We start from the raw sequence: 15892 nt of genomic DNA on the forward strand, positions 1-15892 counted from the left end.
ATTTGTTCTCTGGCTAGGTTTGGGCATATTTTCTTGACCTTTATGCTTCACATTAGCCTTGCAAATTGGCTTAAAAAACCCTTGGCCTTCAAAGATGTTGTTTTACCGTCACACCCCGGATCATTCCCACGCTTACCCACGCCTGCAGTCCCTGCCGCTAAGCAGTGAGGACAGGCGCCCACTTGACATAACTGGATAGGAAGACCCTGGGAACGGGGAGAACTGATGGTGTTTGCAATTGGTCAGGCGTTGGTTTCAGAAGTGCCTCCCGAACTGCCTCCCAGCCGCGGCCCTGAGCGTGTGCGCGTAGATTCATTTGCTTCGTGGTTTGAAGTCGGGCGGGTTTGTTGCATTTTGGTGCCATTGCTTGTCACCAGAGGTGAAACGCCAGATAGTTGCTATGGATTTGGAGGACCCAGTGGTTGCCAAAGCATTGTTTTTCTAAAAGAAAACCTCAAGTTTCGGAGGGTTTTATATTTAGAAGTAGAGAAATGTAAGGGAAAATATGTGGCTCAAGATAAAAGTATTTTTCTTGAATCTGCCCGGGACATGGTGATTGGGTGGAAGGCTCGGCTGCTTGGCAGAAAGTCTTAGTCACTCTTCGGCTGCTTAGCACCGGGCCTTTGGGCCAGAATATGAATTTCACCCTTTCCTTTGACCCTGACGGAAGCTGAGGAATGAGCTAGCTGCTACGTCGCTGAGTTGGCTGCTGTGTTAACCTTGATCCTGTTCTAAGGGTGTTTTATGTCCCTGGTTTTGCTCCCAACTCTTTTTGGGTGTCCTTTCCCGCAGTGTGCCCTGGAGATGCGAGATTTTCCTTTGGCGGCAGGAGGCACACACCCAGAGGATGCTGGAGCTGCAAGGGGAAAGGACCCACTTCCACAGCGGAGGAAAACAAAGAGGAAAAAGGCACAGAGGTGGCCAGCGCTGAGGGGCGCCCCCTGCACGCAGCGGGCCACCGCCATTGCCCTGCGCAGCTGTTCCTGCTGCAGCCCGAGAGGAACTCGGGGAGCCCGTCCTGCCTGTGACTGCAAGCTCAGGATTTCAATCAATGCATTCCAGTAACCCCAAAGTGAGGAGCTCCCCATCAGGAAACGCACAGAGGTGAGGCGGCTGCCCCCGGCCCGTGAGACCAGTGAGGAAAGGAAGAGGCCGTAGATGAGGAAATAGTAATAGAAGAGTGAACGGCAGCGTTTATGTCAGTTTTCCTTGGTTACCCTGTGTCCATCATCCCCTGCCGGTCCTCCTTACCTCGCCTCCTCACCAGCGCACGAACGAAAGGGCCTCCAGCACCACCCAGTCCCACGTGCTAAACTGAGGCCTGGAAGCGGAGGCGCCTCCAGTCCAGAACTGAGACAGCAGCCCCTGGACTGAGGAGCTCTTTCCTCTGGCCCATGTACTGAAGTTGATGTTTTACTAGAATCTTCCTGGTCCCCACGGGCAGTGGCTAGTGTATCTGCTCCAGTGTGATGCTGCTTGGGGTGGGGATTGGACCCTGGAGGGGTTTTCTAACCTGCCAGTCATGGGGATCTCCTTGCTCTCGGGACCTCGTGTTCTCCAGCAGAGAAACTGGGCTCCCGTTACAGCTGTCCCAGGCCGTCAGCGGGGGTGGGGTGGCAGTGTGATCTCTGAGACCTGTTTGTTTACTCTGCGCTAGTCTCAGAGTAAGAGTCACTTCTGTGTACATAGAAACCGTTGTGCTTTATTGACAGAAGCCCTAGAGATGGGTCCCCATGTGGCTCTAGGGTTCCCGAGACCTGGCAGGCCTGGTGTGAGCCTCCTCTCCGAGCTGGGAGGGGGTGGAGGGGAGCCGCAAGGGGCTGAGGTGAAAGGGGTGGTGACTGAGGCCTCCAGGTCTCCCTAACCCAAGCTAGGGACTGCCTCTCCCTGAGTGTGCCAGCCGGCTGCTCCCAGTGTCTGATGGCCCTCTGTTGTTTGTCTCTTTCAGTAGCCCTAAGTCTAAGCAGGAGGTGATGGTCCGTCCCCCCACAGTGATGTCCCCATCTGGAAACCCCCAGCTGGATTCCAAATTCTCCAACCAGGGTAAACAGGGGGGCTCAGCCAGCCACTCCCAGCCATCCCCCTGTGACTCCAAGAGTGCGGGCCATACCCCTAAAGCGCTCCCTGGCCCAGGTGGGAGCATGGGGCTGAAGAATGGGGCTGGAAATGGTGCCAAGGGCAAGGGGAAAAGGGAGCGAAGTATTTCCGCCGACTCCTTTGATCAGAGAGATCCTGGGACTCCAAACGATGACCCTGACCTGAAAGGTATGTCTATAAGATCTCTGAGACTCAGAGGGAAGTAGGTATTTCGGAGGGAAGGCCTCTGGCATTGGCAACTGTCAGGAGCCCATAGCCAAGTGGGGAGAGCAGGTGTCCCATCAGGAGTTTGCCTTTAAGGTAGAACTGTTTCTTCTCCTTTTCTGATGCTAAAGAATAGTTTGGAGCCACCTTGCTGAGGAGTTCTTGCTCTCGCGGATGCAGGTGCTGGGGTTATGGTCACCTGATCCACAGCCCTAACATGCTCTGATGGATGTCTGGCCTCTGTGCTGTTTGTACTTCAGTATCGAAGCCAGCCGCTCTGGTTTGTCTGTGGGAGCAGCCCCCACTGGAGCAATTTTTCTGGCCTCTCCTCTTCTCCGTCAGATTAATCTTCCATAACTTGGGTTTTGTGCTGTGCGGTTGCTACTTTGTCAGAGCTGTGGGCTCAAGGGGATCCCTTGCACTAGTCCGGGTTTGTCACAGCCGATGCCAATGTGGTAGAGAGACTTGGTGGCCATGGAAATGGAGTGAGCCAGGAAGAGTGTGGGACAGCGGCCGTGGGTTTAGGCCTTTTCCTCCTGGTATGAAACCAGAAATCTTAACTGCAGGCCAGCACACATGGTCAGTGCCCAGGAAGTGGGAGTGTGATTCCCCAGCCCAAATTAGCAGGAGAGCCTGGGAGCCACCCCCCGTTCCCCCTCAGGTGTCTGTGGGAGCGCTGTGCTGGGTGTGGGCTGCCATAGCCGGGAAGACAGATACAATTCTGTCCTCCAGGATTTGAGCGCACCCAGACAGCAGGCCATTAAGCAATTACGGTAAAATTTGTACAATTCGAACTGCTGAAATAAGAGAAGTTGGGGCTCTGGGTTCAACTACCAGGGTGTCCAGGCCAAGTGGTTCCAGAAAGGTCTCCAGGAAGGGGGACATTATGCTAATATCTGAGGAATGGGGGCGAGAAGGAGGTGGGGAGGAGTGCTTTACAAGGCATCGTTTAGGGAAAAGCATAGTTCAGTTTTTATGAGTAGCAGAGGATTCCTCTTAGCAAGGTACTTCCTCCTGGAAATTGTCAGGGTGGGTTTGTGTTGTGAGGCTGTGTGTGCTGGCAGAAGAGAAGTTTATTCGTTCTGTGACGTGAGGTCTTCATTCTTTTAGAATGTAATTCTGCTGACCACATAAAGGCCCAGGACTCCCAGCACACACCACACTCGATGACCCCGTCAAATGCTACGGCCCCCAGGTCTTCTCCCCCCTCCCATGGCCAGACTACTGCCCCAGAGCCCACAGCTGCTCAGAAGACTCCAGCCAAAGTGGTGTATGTGTTTTCTACTGAGATGGCCAATAAGTAAGTTGGTGGCTGTGTGTTGCTGTTGGCTTATGTGTCTGGACACCTACGTTCTTATTCCCATTGAAAATTCCTCTCCTCCCTCATTTGTGTTATTATTAAAGTTAACAGTATAGAAGGAGGTAAAGTAAAATATAAAACCTCGCCTGGTTGACGTAGCTCAGTGGTTGAGCGTCGACCTGTTAACCAAGAGGTCATGGTTTGATTCCCGGTCGGGGCACATGCCAGGGTTGTGGGCTCGATACCCAGTGGGGAAGGAGCGGGGTGCAGGAGGCAGCTGATCAGTGATTCTCTCTCAACATTGGTATTTCTATCTCTCCATCTCTCTTTCTGAAATCAATAAATTATATATATTAAAAATATAAATAAATAAATAACCTCCCCATTCCCACTCCCCAGAGGCAGCCATGATACTTCCTTGGTTTTCCTTCCAAAAATACGTTGTGCTTATGCAAACAGGCATTATAGACCTTATAAACACAAAAAGGATTGATTGTGTCAAATACTTTTCTGCAACTTAGTATTCTTTTTAAAATGACATAAATATTACATGTCTGTTTTAGAATAATTAGAAAATACAAATAATTTAAAAAGAAAAAAAATCTCTGGAATTCACCAAGATAACTACTCTGAACATTTCGGTCATGTGCTTCTGGTGGATGGGGGATCAATGGGTTTCTAGTTACTTATAAAAATGTGGCCTGGCTGGTGGGCTCAGTAGATTCCCTGTCAGGGAACATGCCCGGTTATGGGCTCAATCTCCAGTAGGGGGCGTGCAGGAGGCAGCCGATCAATGATTCTCTCTCATCATTGATATTTCTCTCTCCCTTCCTCTCTGAAATCAATATACATATATTTTAATGTGACTATATCCTACATAGTTTTCTGACTTTTTTTCACTTGAGATTTTTCAATTAGATACAAAGTGAATCTTGACAGCCTTCGTTGATGGGAAGGTGTGAGGTTCCATGCTCACCGTCTGAGGCTGGGGTTTTGAACTAGGATTCTCTAGAAAATACCCACCACCATGTATTGGTTTGAGGGAGAAAATCTTGGTGGTTTGTTTTTAATGCCTCTTTTGGGATTTGTTAATGGCTGTCTTTTAATTTCAGAAGTTTGGCGGTAAATGATAGACATACTGAAAACCTGTTTCTGTTGAGTTCGTATCACTCGGCATTTCTAGTGGTTCGCCGTACTCCCCTCCTCCCTCTGACGAGTCCAGTCTGGGTGGAGGTGCTTTGGGCTCTCAGTCAGCGAAATAGAAACCAGTCCCCGTGTGTGCCTCTCTGTCCCCGCAGAGCCGCAGAAGCAGTGCTGAAGGGCCAGGTCGAAACAATCGTCTCTTTCCACATCCAGAACATCTCCAACAGCAAGGCCGACCGAAGCACAGCCCCTCTGGTATGTGGGCTGGGAATTGGAATGAGGGTTAAAGGTTCTGCAGTGACCAGAGGTGGGAGATGGTGACTGTCTTCAATAGGGCAAGGGTCGTAAGCTGCGTTCTGGGCATTCAACCCCATTGATGAGTTACTAGGAGGGAAAAGGTGAAAAATAAAACAGGAGTTATGTAGATCTCTTAGGATTTCCTTTATGTAACCATCTCTGGGACTACGTGAACTCAGACCCTGTGTATAGAGCAGGTTTTAAAAAAATAAACACTCTTGAGTGAGTTGAAGAGCAGAAAAAAAGCAACAACTAAAACTACAATAGTGGAGTACACGCCAGTAAACCATGAAGTCTTAGACAAATCAGAGAGTCTCTGTGACTTTCAAATGGTTCTTAATTATTTCAAAGAAGACCATTGAGCCCTAGCCGGCTTAGTGGCTGAGCGTTGGCCTGTGGGCTGAAGGGTCGCGTGCTCGATTCCTGGTCAGGGCACATGTCCGGGTTGTGGGCTCGGTCCCCATTGTGGGCCGTGCGGGAGGCAGCCAGTCAATGCTTCTCTCTCATCATTGATGTTTCTATCTTTCCTCCCTTCCTCTCTAAAATCAGTAAAAACATTTTTAAAAAAGCGGACCATTGAATGCTTTTAATTGCTTGATATTTCCAAAATTATAATAAATTCTAGTCTGCTTCCTGTCTGGAACATAAGCACCTAATAGAAAATGCTGGAAAAGCATGCGATGGTGGCTTTGATACAGGCAGTCCTCCAAACAGAACCAAAAGATACTTCTTGTGTCTGGCATCGCCACTGCGCACTGATGCTGTGGGGACACTAGGAAGTTCAAGACAGTCTCTGCTTTCGGGAAGCGTAACACCTAGTACTGGGATCGGTCTCGACCGTGAGACAAGTTAAAAGGCAGCAGGACTGAAGTGACAATTTAAGGTAAAGTAGATGGCATATCAGCAAGTCCCCCTCTGTTGGCATAGCCTGGGCTTTGCTCTACTTGGGAAAGGGATTTCCTGCTCCTACGCGTCTCCACTCCTTCAGGGCAGAGGGCAGAGAGATCTGACATTTAAAATGTGGGTGTGTGTGGGGGGGGGGTCTATCTGTATATGTATTTTTTAATTTATACTTAAATATGTATATGTTTAAATTTTATATTGTCCTAGAACCGTGGTCGGCAACCTGTGGTTCTCGAGCCACATGCGGCTCTTTGGCCCCTTGAGTGTGGCTCTTCCACAAAATACCACGGCCTGGGCGAGTCTATTTTGAAGAAGTGGCATTAGAAGAAGTTTAAGTTTAAAAAATTTGGCTCTCAAAGGAAATTTCAATCGTCGTACTGTTGATATTTGGCTGTGTTGGCTAATGAGTTTGCCGACCCCTGTCCTAGAATGCACAGGGTACAATGCAACTCAAAGCAACATTTTTTTTTTACTTAATGACAGATCGCATACAGTTTTCACCTCCACCTTCTCTGATGCTAAAATGCAATCGGAAAAGGAGTTAGCCAGGGAATTGGGAACAATTAAATCACCTTTGCTCCAAGTCTCAAATAAAAAGGATGGTACCGACGTTATTTCTTCTGTCATGGTCACCTTATGTGAAGTCAGTGCCCACCTTCCACAAACAGACAAAACCTGGTTGACAAAACCAAACTTAACATGGCACTGGAAGGAAGTGAAAGCGACCTCCACACTCCACTCAGGGAGTCAGGGTGTGGAAGCCACTTTGACCGCACAGCGTCCTACAGGCTCAGGGTGCTACAGGCTCGTGTCCTGCCCACACCAGTCTCTGCAGACGGAGGTGCATGGACACCTGCAGGTGAAACCTCTGTGCACACAGTCACGGAATGTGACCACTCTAAGGTGTGTCTTTGTGTTTATGCAACGCAGACTGTCCCCATGCAGAGACACATAATGATTTATGTACAAATTTGCACACAGGTAAACATTCCAGAGAGGAAGCCACGTAAGGGTCTTAAGGGTTTGGAAATACAAACAATTAAGTGAACAGGTAGGAGCAAAGGAATCAAAAAGGGACCGTGTGGCGCCCTGGAGGCTGGGGAAAGATCCCCGAGGCGGGGTTTGTGGCTGGGCCCTGCTGTTCTTTAGTTCCTTCAGCGCTGCCAAGGGTTAGGCCCAGAACTTGTATGTCCTTCTTCCCAACACTGACAGCATCCATGTCACCTGCTGTGAGCAAATGTGCTTTTACCCGGGACCCGGTGTAGCATTGGTCCTTAATAATAATAAGGGGGTCATCCAGCCTGTGAAAAGGACCGTCTCCTTTCTATTGGAAAGAGCAGATCAAGAGACACCACGAGCAGGTAGCCTCAGATTTCTCCACAGGCGCTTCCTGCCTCCAGATTATCTTACTGTCATTAATGTACCAATTCTTATCAAATACGAAATCAGTGATCACAGCCTGAAGACAGAAACCAGAGATGTCAGGCTGCATGGAAACGCAGGGCGAGGAGAGGAGACGCTGGAAGGAGGTGGCCTGCCTGCAGCCTCTGGCTGGGGGCGGAGCTGGGACAGCACTTTCTCTCTCAGTTGAAAACATCAGGCCTTTTGATTGACAGTGAGACGTCTGCATACACAGTTGTACTTTCGGGGAAAATAAAAAGGTGTTACGTACAGCCTCCCACATACCAAGGAACTAATCTTGCCCTGAATCAGAAACACATAGTAGACATGTGATCTCAAACCTGTTCCTCGAAATAGATACTCAAATGTATTCACTTTGGCAGTGGCTCTCCCTGGCAGGCTGAGAAAGTTACTGAAACCTAATCTTCAGTGAGGGGAAGAGGAAGCCAATTGACAGTAAAGGGGAAGAAAAATCAGAATGTCTCCATCTCCAGAGTGGGGTTGTACATGAGCAATTCCCACAGCAAGTGTCGCTGCAGATTTGTGTGACTGAGTCCTTTAGAATGTATCATGCCCTTTTAGCTGCCCTTTTGTTTAATTTACCAATGGTTTTTTTAAATCTCGTTTCTGTGCAGAACACACAGATATCTGCCCTTCGGAACGATCTGAAACCTCTCCCACAACAGCCCCCGGCTCCGGCCAACCAGGACCAGAATTCTTCCCAGAATGCCCGGCTGCAGCCAACTCCACCCATTTCGGCACCAGCACCCAAGCCTGCGGCGCCCCTGCGTCCCCTGGACCGGGACAGTCCTGGGGCAGAAAACAAACTGCTTCCTTCTGTGGGCAGTCCTGCCAGCTCCACTCCACTGCCCCCAGATGGTACTGGGCCCAGCTTGACACCCAACAACCGAGCGGGGACCCCCGTCTCGCAGGGGAGCAGTAGCTCCTCAACAGATCCCAAAGCCCCGCCGCCGCCTCCACTGCCCAGTGCAGAGCCCCCCGCCCTGGGCGAGAACCCCGATGGCCTGTCTCAGGAGCAGCTGGAGCACCGGGAGCGCTCCTTACAGACGCTCCGAGATATCCAGCGAATGCTTTTCCCCGACGAGAAGGAATTCACAGGACAAAGTGGGGGACCCCAGCAGAATCCTGGGGTATTAGATGGGCCTCAGAAAAAACCGGAAGGGCCGATCCAGGCCATGATGGCTCAGTCCCAAAGCCTAGGTAAGGGACCTGGGCCCCGGACAGATATGGGAGCTCCATTTGGCCCCCAGGGACATAGAGATGTGCCCTTCTCTCCAGATGAAATGGTTCCACCGCCCATGAACGCTCAGCCTGGGCCCATGGGCCCCGACCACCTGGATCACATGACCCCTGAGCAGATCGCCTGGCTGAAGCTGCAGCAGGAGTTCTATGAAGAGAAGAGGAGGAAGCAGGAGCAGGTGGTGGTGCAGCAGTGCTCCCTCCAGGACATGATGGTCCATCCGCACGGGCCTCGGGGGGTGGTCCGGGGGCCACCCCCTCCATACCAGATGGCCCCCGGTGAAGGCTGGGGACCTGGGGGTGCAGAGCCGTTTGCTGATGGGATCAACATGCCGCATTCTCTGCCCCCGAGGGGCATGGCTCCCCACCCCAATATGCCAGGGAGCCAGATGCGCCTCCCGGGCTTCGCAGGGATGATAAACTCTGAAATGGAGGCGTCCAGTGTCCCCAACCCAGCGTCGAGGCCAGGTCTTTCTGGAGTCAGTTGGCCAGATGATGTGCCAAAAATCCCAGACGGTCGGAACTTCCCGCCTGGCCAGGGCATCTTCAGTGGCCCCGGCCGAGGGGAGCGCTTCCCGAACCCCCAAGGCTTGTCTGAAGAGATGTTTCAGCAGCAGCTGGCCGAGAAGCAGCTGGGCCTCCCTCCAGGGATGAGCATGGATGGCATCAGGCCCAGCCTGGACATGAACAGGATGATCCCCGGCTCCCAGCGACACATGGAATCAGGGAACAATCCCATTTTCCCTCGAATCCCAGTGGAGGGCCCTCTGAGTCCCTCCAGGGGGGACTTTCCAAAAGGCATGCCCCCACAGATGGGCCCTGGTCGGGAACTGGAGTTTGGGATGGTTCCTGGTGGGATGAAGGGAGATGTCAGTCTAAACGTCAGCATGGGATCCAACTCTCAGATGATACCTCAGAAGCTGAGAGAGGCTGGGGCGGGCCCCGAGGAGATGATGAAACTGCGCCCCGGGGGTGCAGACCTGCTGCCCGCTCAGCAGAAGATGGTGCCCCTGCCGTTCGGGGAGCACCCTCAGCAAGAGTACGGCATGGGCCCCAGGCCGTTCCTCCCCATGTCTCAGGGTCCGGGCAGCAGCAGTGGCTTGCGGAATCTCCGAGAACCAATCGGGCCCGACCAAAGGACTAACAGCCGGCTCAGTCACATGCCACCACTACCTCTCAACCCTTCCAGCAACCCCCCGAGCCTCAGCACGGCTCCTCCGGTCCAGCGTGGCCTGGGGCGGAAGCCCTTGGATATCTCTGTGGCAGGCGGCCAGGTGCATTCCCCAGGCATTAACCCTCTGAAGTCTCCCACGATGCGCCAAGTCCAGTCACCGATGCTGGGCTCGCCCTCCGGGAATCTCAAGTCCCCCCAGACTCCATCGCAGCTGGCAGGCATGCTGGCGGGCCCAGCTGCTGCTGCTTCCATTAAGTCCCCCCCTGTCTTGGGGTCTGCTGCTGCTTCGCCTGTTCACCTCAAGTCTCCATCACTTCCTGCCCCGTCACCCGGATGGACCTCCTCTCCAAAACCTCCCCTCCAGAGTCCCGGGATCCCTCCAAACCATAAAGCGCCCCTCACCATGGCCTCCCCGGCCTTGCTGGGAAGTGTGGAGTCAGGTCAGTGTGCTCTCGTCCTTGCAGTCACCTTGTAGCTGGAGACGGCTAACGCCAGTCTTGTTTACTGTAAGAAAACTGCTGTCCTGACTTGATTATGCAGCCGGAGGAGGCGGCCTTTGCCAGCGGACATCTTTGTTGGCAAAGTGCATGACCAGTACCTCCCTGGGGTCCTGCACGAGTGTCAGATCCTGGGAGAGGACACAGGCCTTTAGCGCCTACGGTACCTGTCAGATAGGTAAAAGGGGAAGGGAAAGGGGGAAGTCTGTCATTTCACAGAATAGTTTACATTGGCAAAGTAAAATGTCAGCGCTGGGTAAATGTGGCTTCAAACGCTAGACCTCCCCACTTCCAGGGGCTGCCCTCGCGTCGAGAGATTCTGCGTCTAATCCCAGGCCGAGAGGAGAGGCTGCGGAGACCGCAGGGTTCTCGCACATGCGTGCCGACACAGGCCATTACCACGAGCTCCTTGGTAGACTGCTGTTCTCACGATCAGCTGCAGTTCATTGGTATTTTCCTCCCAGGAGAGGCTCTCATGATGATGGTGGTTTGTGAACGAGACCAGAGGTGGTCGCGGAAGATAAGCACGGAGGTGTAAATACCAGGTCCGAGCTGTCTCCACTTGAGAAAGATTAGAATCAAAATAAGACAAGATTTATCCTATAAGGCAAAGTGTTTCTCTCTGTTGGGTAGCAGTTCGCAAAAGCCGTGCAGTGGAACAGCCCCCTGAGACCCTTTTAGTTCAGACTTGTGGAAATTAATCAAGAGCGTGTGTAGGGCCCAGCCTGTGTGGCTCGGTGGTTGAGCATCGACCCATGAACCAGGAGGTCACAGTTCAGTTCCCAGTCTGGGCACATGCCCGGGTTGCAGGCTCAATCCCCGGTAGGGGATGTGCAGGAGGCAGGCAATAGATGATTCTCTGTCATCATTGATATTTCTATTTCTATCTCTCTCCCTCTCTCCCTCTCTCCCTCTCCCTCTCTTTGAAATCAATAGGAAAAAAAAACATAAAAACAAGAGCATGTGTAGGGTGATGGGTTAGAACCTGGGGTCAGAGCGCTAGTGTGGCCTCACACATACTAATCCCTGAGCTGAATCCTAAATTGCAGCAGGCAGGGGACCAATGCACTCACTTCACGTTACTTTAGCGCAGTCGTGGTCTGTGAACCGTCGTTCCCAGGCTCGCACCAGTATTCCTAACGCGCTCTTGCTGTGTTTGTCTTCCCTCTGCGGACCTGTCACCTTCTCCTCGTGCTGCCATCTCCCTCTGTCCACACACGGCGCTTGACCGGAAGATGGATGATTTGTGCCCTGGGTCTAATAACACTGTCCAGTTCCTCGGCCTCATCCCTGGCCTTGCTCGTTCACAGAGGCCCCCTCGCCATCAGGAGGATCTGATTCCCTGCCCATTTTTGTTTCCTTCTGCTGTCCTCTCCTAGGTGGCCCCCCGCCGCCCACAGCCAGCCAGTCTGCCTCTGTGACTCTGCCGGGAAGCCTCCCTGCCAGCACACCGTACACCATGCCCCCAGAGCCGACCCTGTCCCAGAACCCGCTGTCCATCATGATGTCTCGAATGTCCAAGTTTGCAATGCCCAGCTCCACCCCGTTATACCACGATGCCATCAAGACCGTGGCCAGCTCGGACGACGACTCCCCTCCCGCTCGTTCTCCCAACTTGCCATCCATGAATAACATGCCAGGTAAGAACCAGGGAGACGGGATGTAGAGCTGGTGCCAGAGAAGAGAAACTTCTCGCATGTTTTCTTGATAATACAGACCTCGATAGATGGAGGTTCAGCAAGTGGGAATAACACCATCTAAGATTCAGTGACTTAGAGTGTCTTGCCTAGAGGAAGACAACAGTAACAGCTTTATCAGAGGACTCGGCGTGTGCTTATGAGAGAGCAGGTTTTCTTACAGCCCTGATAGAAGCTCTGGGGCTTCTGTTGCCTGGATTGGGGCAGGTGTGGCCCTCCTGAGGCCGCACTGAAAGCAGTTTCTTCTTTACATCCTGGTTAGAGTGTCTAGTTCTCGAGTGTTTCCTGCAAGGGCAGCCTCAAACCACAAGCAGCCATACGATTTCAGACAGTGGGAAGCCCGTTTCCTAGAGAAGCACTTGAGGGCTAGAGAGGAAATTCCTCCCCTCCTCCTGCACTCTCCCACTCCTCTCTCTGCCCCATCGCACGACACTAAGGGACATAATCTGGGGTGTGAGGTTGGGCAGCAGAGACACTGACTTCTCAGCCGTTCTGATTGCTAGGAGTGCTCTCTGTTTATCAGCAGTCCTGATTAATCAGGGTGAACATGCTGTGCAGACCGGACAAGCATCGTCCTTACACACTCAGTGGAGATTCCATAGAGAGACCAGCTACTGAAATGCTGCCCCAGAGACTCGTAGAACCTGCCTGCTTTCCTTCTTCATTGAAAGTTACCATTTCTCTAATATTTTGTATAACCCGAGTGTGAAATGCTCCCTCTGTACAGCAGTGTAAAATGATAATGCCCAGTGTCAATTGATGAAGCTGTCCTTGTTATTTCTGATTCTTGGACCTGTAGGGCTACTTAATCATCCTTCTCAAAAAAGCACTGTGCTTAAGTCATTTAGACAAATTGTTTGCTTCTGTATTAACCGTCTCCAGTGAAGAAGACTATATACTCATTTGCATACTAATTTGTAACTTTTCACACAGAGACTTTCTTCCTAGCTGTCTTCCACATACACCTCTGTCATACAGTGTAGGACAATAACCTATTGTCTTGTAGAGCTGTAGGCTTGTGTGCCCCCAAATGTATTACAGTCTCACTGAGGGCAGGCCTTGTGTGTTGTGTGTTTTCCTAGTAAGGTACCATGCACATTTGGCGCACAATAATTTTTTTGTAAATTTGATTATAGTAAGTTGCTTTCAGTTAAGTTGATATCTTTTATATCTTTATTTTTCTAGGAATGGGCATTAATACACAGAATCCTCGAATTTCAGGTCCAAATCCCGTGGTCCCGATGCCAACCCTCAGCCCAATGGGAATGACCCAGCCGCTGTCTCACTCCAATCAGATGCCCTCTCCGAATGCCATGGGACCCAACATACCTCCTCACGGGGTCCCAATGGGGCCAGGCTTGATGTCACACAATCCTATCATGGGGCACGGGTCCCAGGAGCCCCCGATGGTACCTCAAGGACGAATGGGCTTTCCCCAGGGCTTCCCTCCAGTACAGTCTCCTCCACAGCAGGTTCCTTTCCCCCACAACGGCCCCAGCGGGGGGCAGGGCAGCTTCCCAGGAGGCATGGGTTTCCCAGGAGAAGGCCCCCTGGGCCGCCCCAGCAACCTGCCCCCGAGTTCAGCAGATGCAGCACTTTGTAAGCCTGGAGGCCCGGGGGGTCCTGACTCTTTCGCTGTCCTGGGGAATAGCATGCCTTCAGTGTTTACAGACCCAGACCTGCAGGAGGTCATCCGACCTGGAGCCACGGGGATCCCCGAGTTCGATCTGTCTCGAATTATTCCATCGGAGAAGCCAAGCCAGACGCTGCAGTATTTCCCTCGCGGGGAAGTCCCAGGCCGCAAACAGCCCCAGGGGCCTGGGCCTGGCTTCTCGCACATGCAGGGGATGATGGGCGAGCAAGCCCCCAGGATGGGACTGGCATTACCTGGCATGGGAGGTCCCGGGCCTGTGGGAACTCCAGACATACCTCTTGGCACAGCTCCATCCATGCCAGGCCACAACCCAATGAGACCACCAGCCTTTCTCCAGCAAGGCATGATGGGACCGCACCATCGGATGATGTCACCAGCACAATCTGCAATGCCCGGCCAGCCCACCCTGATGAGCAATCCCGCTGCTGCCGTGGGCATGATTCCTGGCAAGGACCGGGGACCTGCCGGGCTCTATCCCCACCCTGGGCCTGTGGGCTCTCCGGGCATGATGATGTCCATGCAGGGCATGATGGGACCCCAACAGAACATCATGGTCCCCCCACAGATGCGGCCCCGGGGCATGGCCGCTGACGTGGGCATGGGTGGATTTGGTCAAGGACCTGGCAACCCAGGAAACATGATGTTTTAAGCTGCTACGATTGGATGTGCCGATCCTCGTCCAGATGAGATTTCAGTCCTGAGGGCTGCTTAGGGGGCCCCAGGAGACTGTCAGTCATGCAATAGGAGGACAGAGACCCGAGGGCTGCTTTGGGGGAGGGGGGAACTCGAGAATGTATGGATTTACCTGAAAACAAATGATTCATTTAATCAACAGGTGTGTGTTTTTTAAGATTTATTTTTTAAAAATTATTTTTGTGGACTTGGGTATCCCATGATGGCACCTCCTTTGGGAATCTGTAGCCGTGCTTTAGAATTGCCATCGGTCACGTGTTGCACCGTTCTCTGTATGTTTACGTCCTTTGGACTGGCTTCTCCCAGGATTCTTTTCTGGTTGGTTTTTTGCTTTGGGCTTTATTTTTGCGTGTACTGTACTATATTGTAAAAGGGATTTTAGCAGAGACGAAAGTCTTTGGGACGCGAGGAGAACAGGATGCTGGGCTGTTTACTTTAGGTGGAGAATCCATCTTCAGACCTTCGGACTATTTTCAACTCCAGTGTACAGAAAAACCAAACTACGACCTCAGAGCAGAGTATTAATGAAAAGCACAAAAAAAGGAACTAAGTTCAGCAAGGGGTGGGGGGATGGGGAAATTCTTTCTTTTTAAAAATCATGACATTTAGGACATTTTGTTTTTCAGTTCATGAGTCTTCAGCACTGTCTCCCCGTCGGCAAACCCACCGTCATTTCTCTCGTTTTCCCTCCCCTTTCCTTCCCACCTCCTTGGTTAAGCGTTTTCTCCCCTCGTGTCCCCATGGGCGGCCCCTGCTTCCCTTTTCTCTTTCCCCTTTGGCAGCTGCAATACACGGTGTTATTTTGGGGAAGTAACCTGACAGACTCGCCTTCAAGCCGGTGGCGTCCTGGCTGCGGGAAGTGGCAGGGAGGGAGGCCTGTCTTCGGGAACTCCAGGGTCTTCTTTCCCTTCGTCTTTTCTTCCCCAGTATACCTTGTTTTTTGTTCTCCTTTTATTAGGAATTCCCAAGTGAATTTTATTAATGTGGGAGTGGGACAGATGCTAAAAGCTACCCGGGATTTTGTTTTTAATTTTGTGGTTCCTCCCCTCCCCGCTCCCATGCGTAAAACGTTCTGTGTAACCTCCATTAAATTTGGTACAAAACCACTCACCAGAGCTGTGGTGTCAGAAAATAAATATATTGTTTCTTACAAAAGTGAACTGCCTTTGTTTGGATTCCTGTTGCCACGTGCTCAGAAGCATAGCGCCTGTGGATTGGAGGTGACTGATGGGGTGCAGTTAGGGGAGATACATAAAGTGCCTTCACAGCAGAAGCAGAGTCCTTGCTACTGAGTATCTTGTAGATTATCTTGTTCTGTTCCCAGCTCCGTCATGAAATCCTGGCTGAAGGCAGAGGAGTGGCCCTGGTCCCCCTACTGAATGTTCCCTAGACTCTAGAGGCTATTTTTTTAAAATAATTTTTTATTGATTTCAGAGAGGAAGGGCGAGGGGAAGAGAGAGAAACAATGATGAGCCTTGGCTGGTTTGGCTCGATGGATAGAGTGTCGGCCTACAGACTGAAGGGCCCCGGGTTCGATTCTGGTCAGGGGCACATGCCCGGGTTGCGGGCTCG

The 15892-nt window shown here is 51.8% G+C and overlaps 2 protein-coding genes across 5 annotated transcripts in view; both read left to right on the forward strand.

Annotated features, from left to right (window-relative positions):
* LOC308237726 (uncharacterized protein) overlaps positions 1-1065 on the forward strand; it is a gene marked incomplete at its 3' end in the record, with an annotated part of 80256 nt that extends 79191 nt beyond the window's left edge. For all 3 annotated transcript variants that reach the window (XM_080648722.1, XM_080648724.1, XM_080648723.1), the window contains exon 4: positions 793-1065. In XM_080648722.1, the coding sequence (XP_080504848.1) occupies positions 805-1065 (261 nt within the window). In that variant the 5' untranslated portion in view covers positions 793-804. The remainder of the gene's footprint in view (positions 1-792) is intronic.
* On the forward strand, positions 977-15478 carry BCL9 (BCL9 transcription coactivator). 2 transcript variants are annotated; one of them, XM_080648720.1, is made up of 7 exons: positions 977-1104; positions 1949-2265; positions 3412-3601; positions 4900-4999; positions 7981-10219; positions 11656-11916; positions 13159-15478. In XM_080648720.1, exons 1-7 carry the CDS (start codon positions 1052-1054, stop codon positions 14274-14276), a joined length of 4278 nt encoding a protein of 1425 aa, XP_080504846.1. In that variant the 5' UTR covers positions 977-1051; the 3' UTR covers positions 14277-15478. The 2 variants fall into 2 exon arrangements, with proteins under 2 accessions (XP_080504846.1, XP_080504847.1); XM_080648721.1 differs by having other exon boundaries at positions 13195-15472.
* Positions 15479-15892: the final 414 nt, after the last annotated feature.

Source organism: Plecotus auritus, assembly GCF_963455305.1.
Source record: "Plecotus auritus genome assembly, chromosome: 12".
In the NCBI taxonomy this organism is placed as follows: domain Eukaryota; kingdom Metazoa; phylum Chordata; class Mammalia; order Chiroptera; family Vespertilionidae; genus Plecotus; species Plecotus auritus.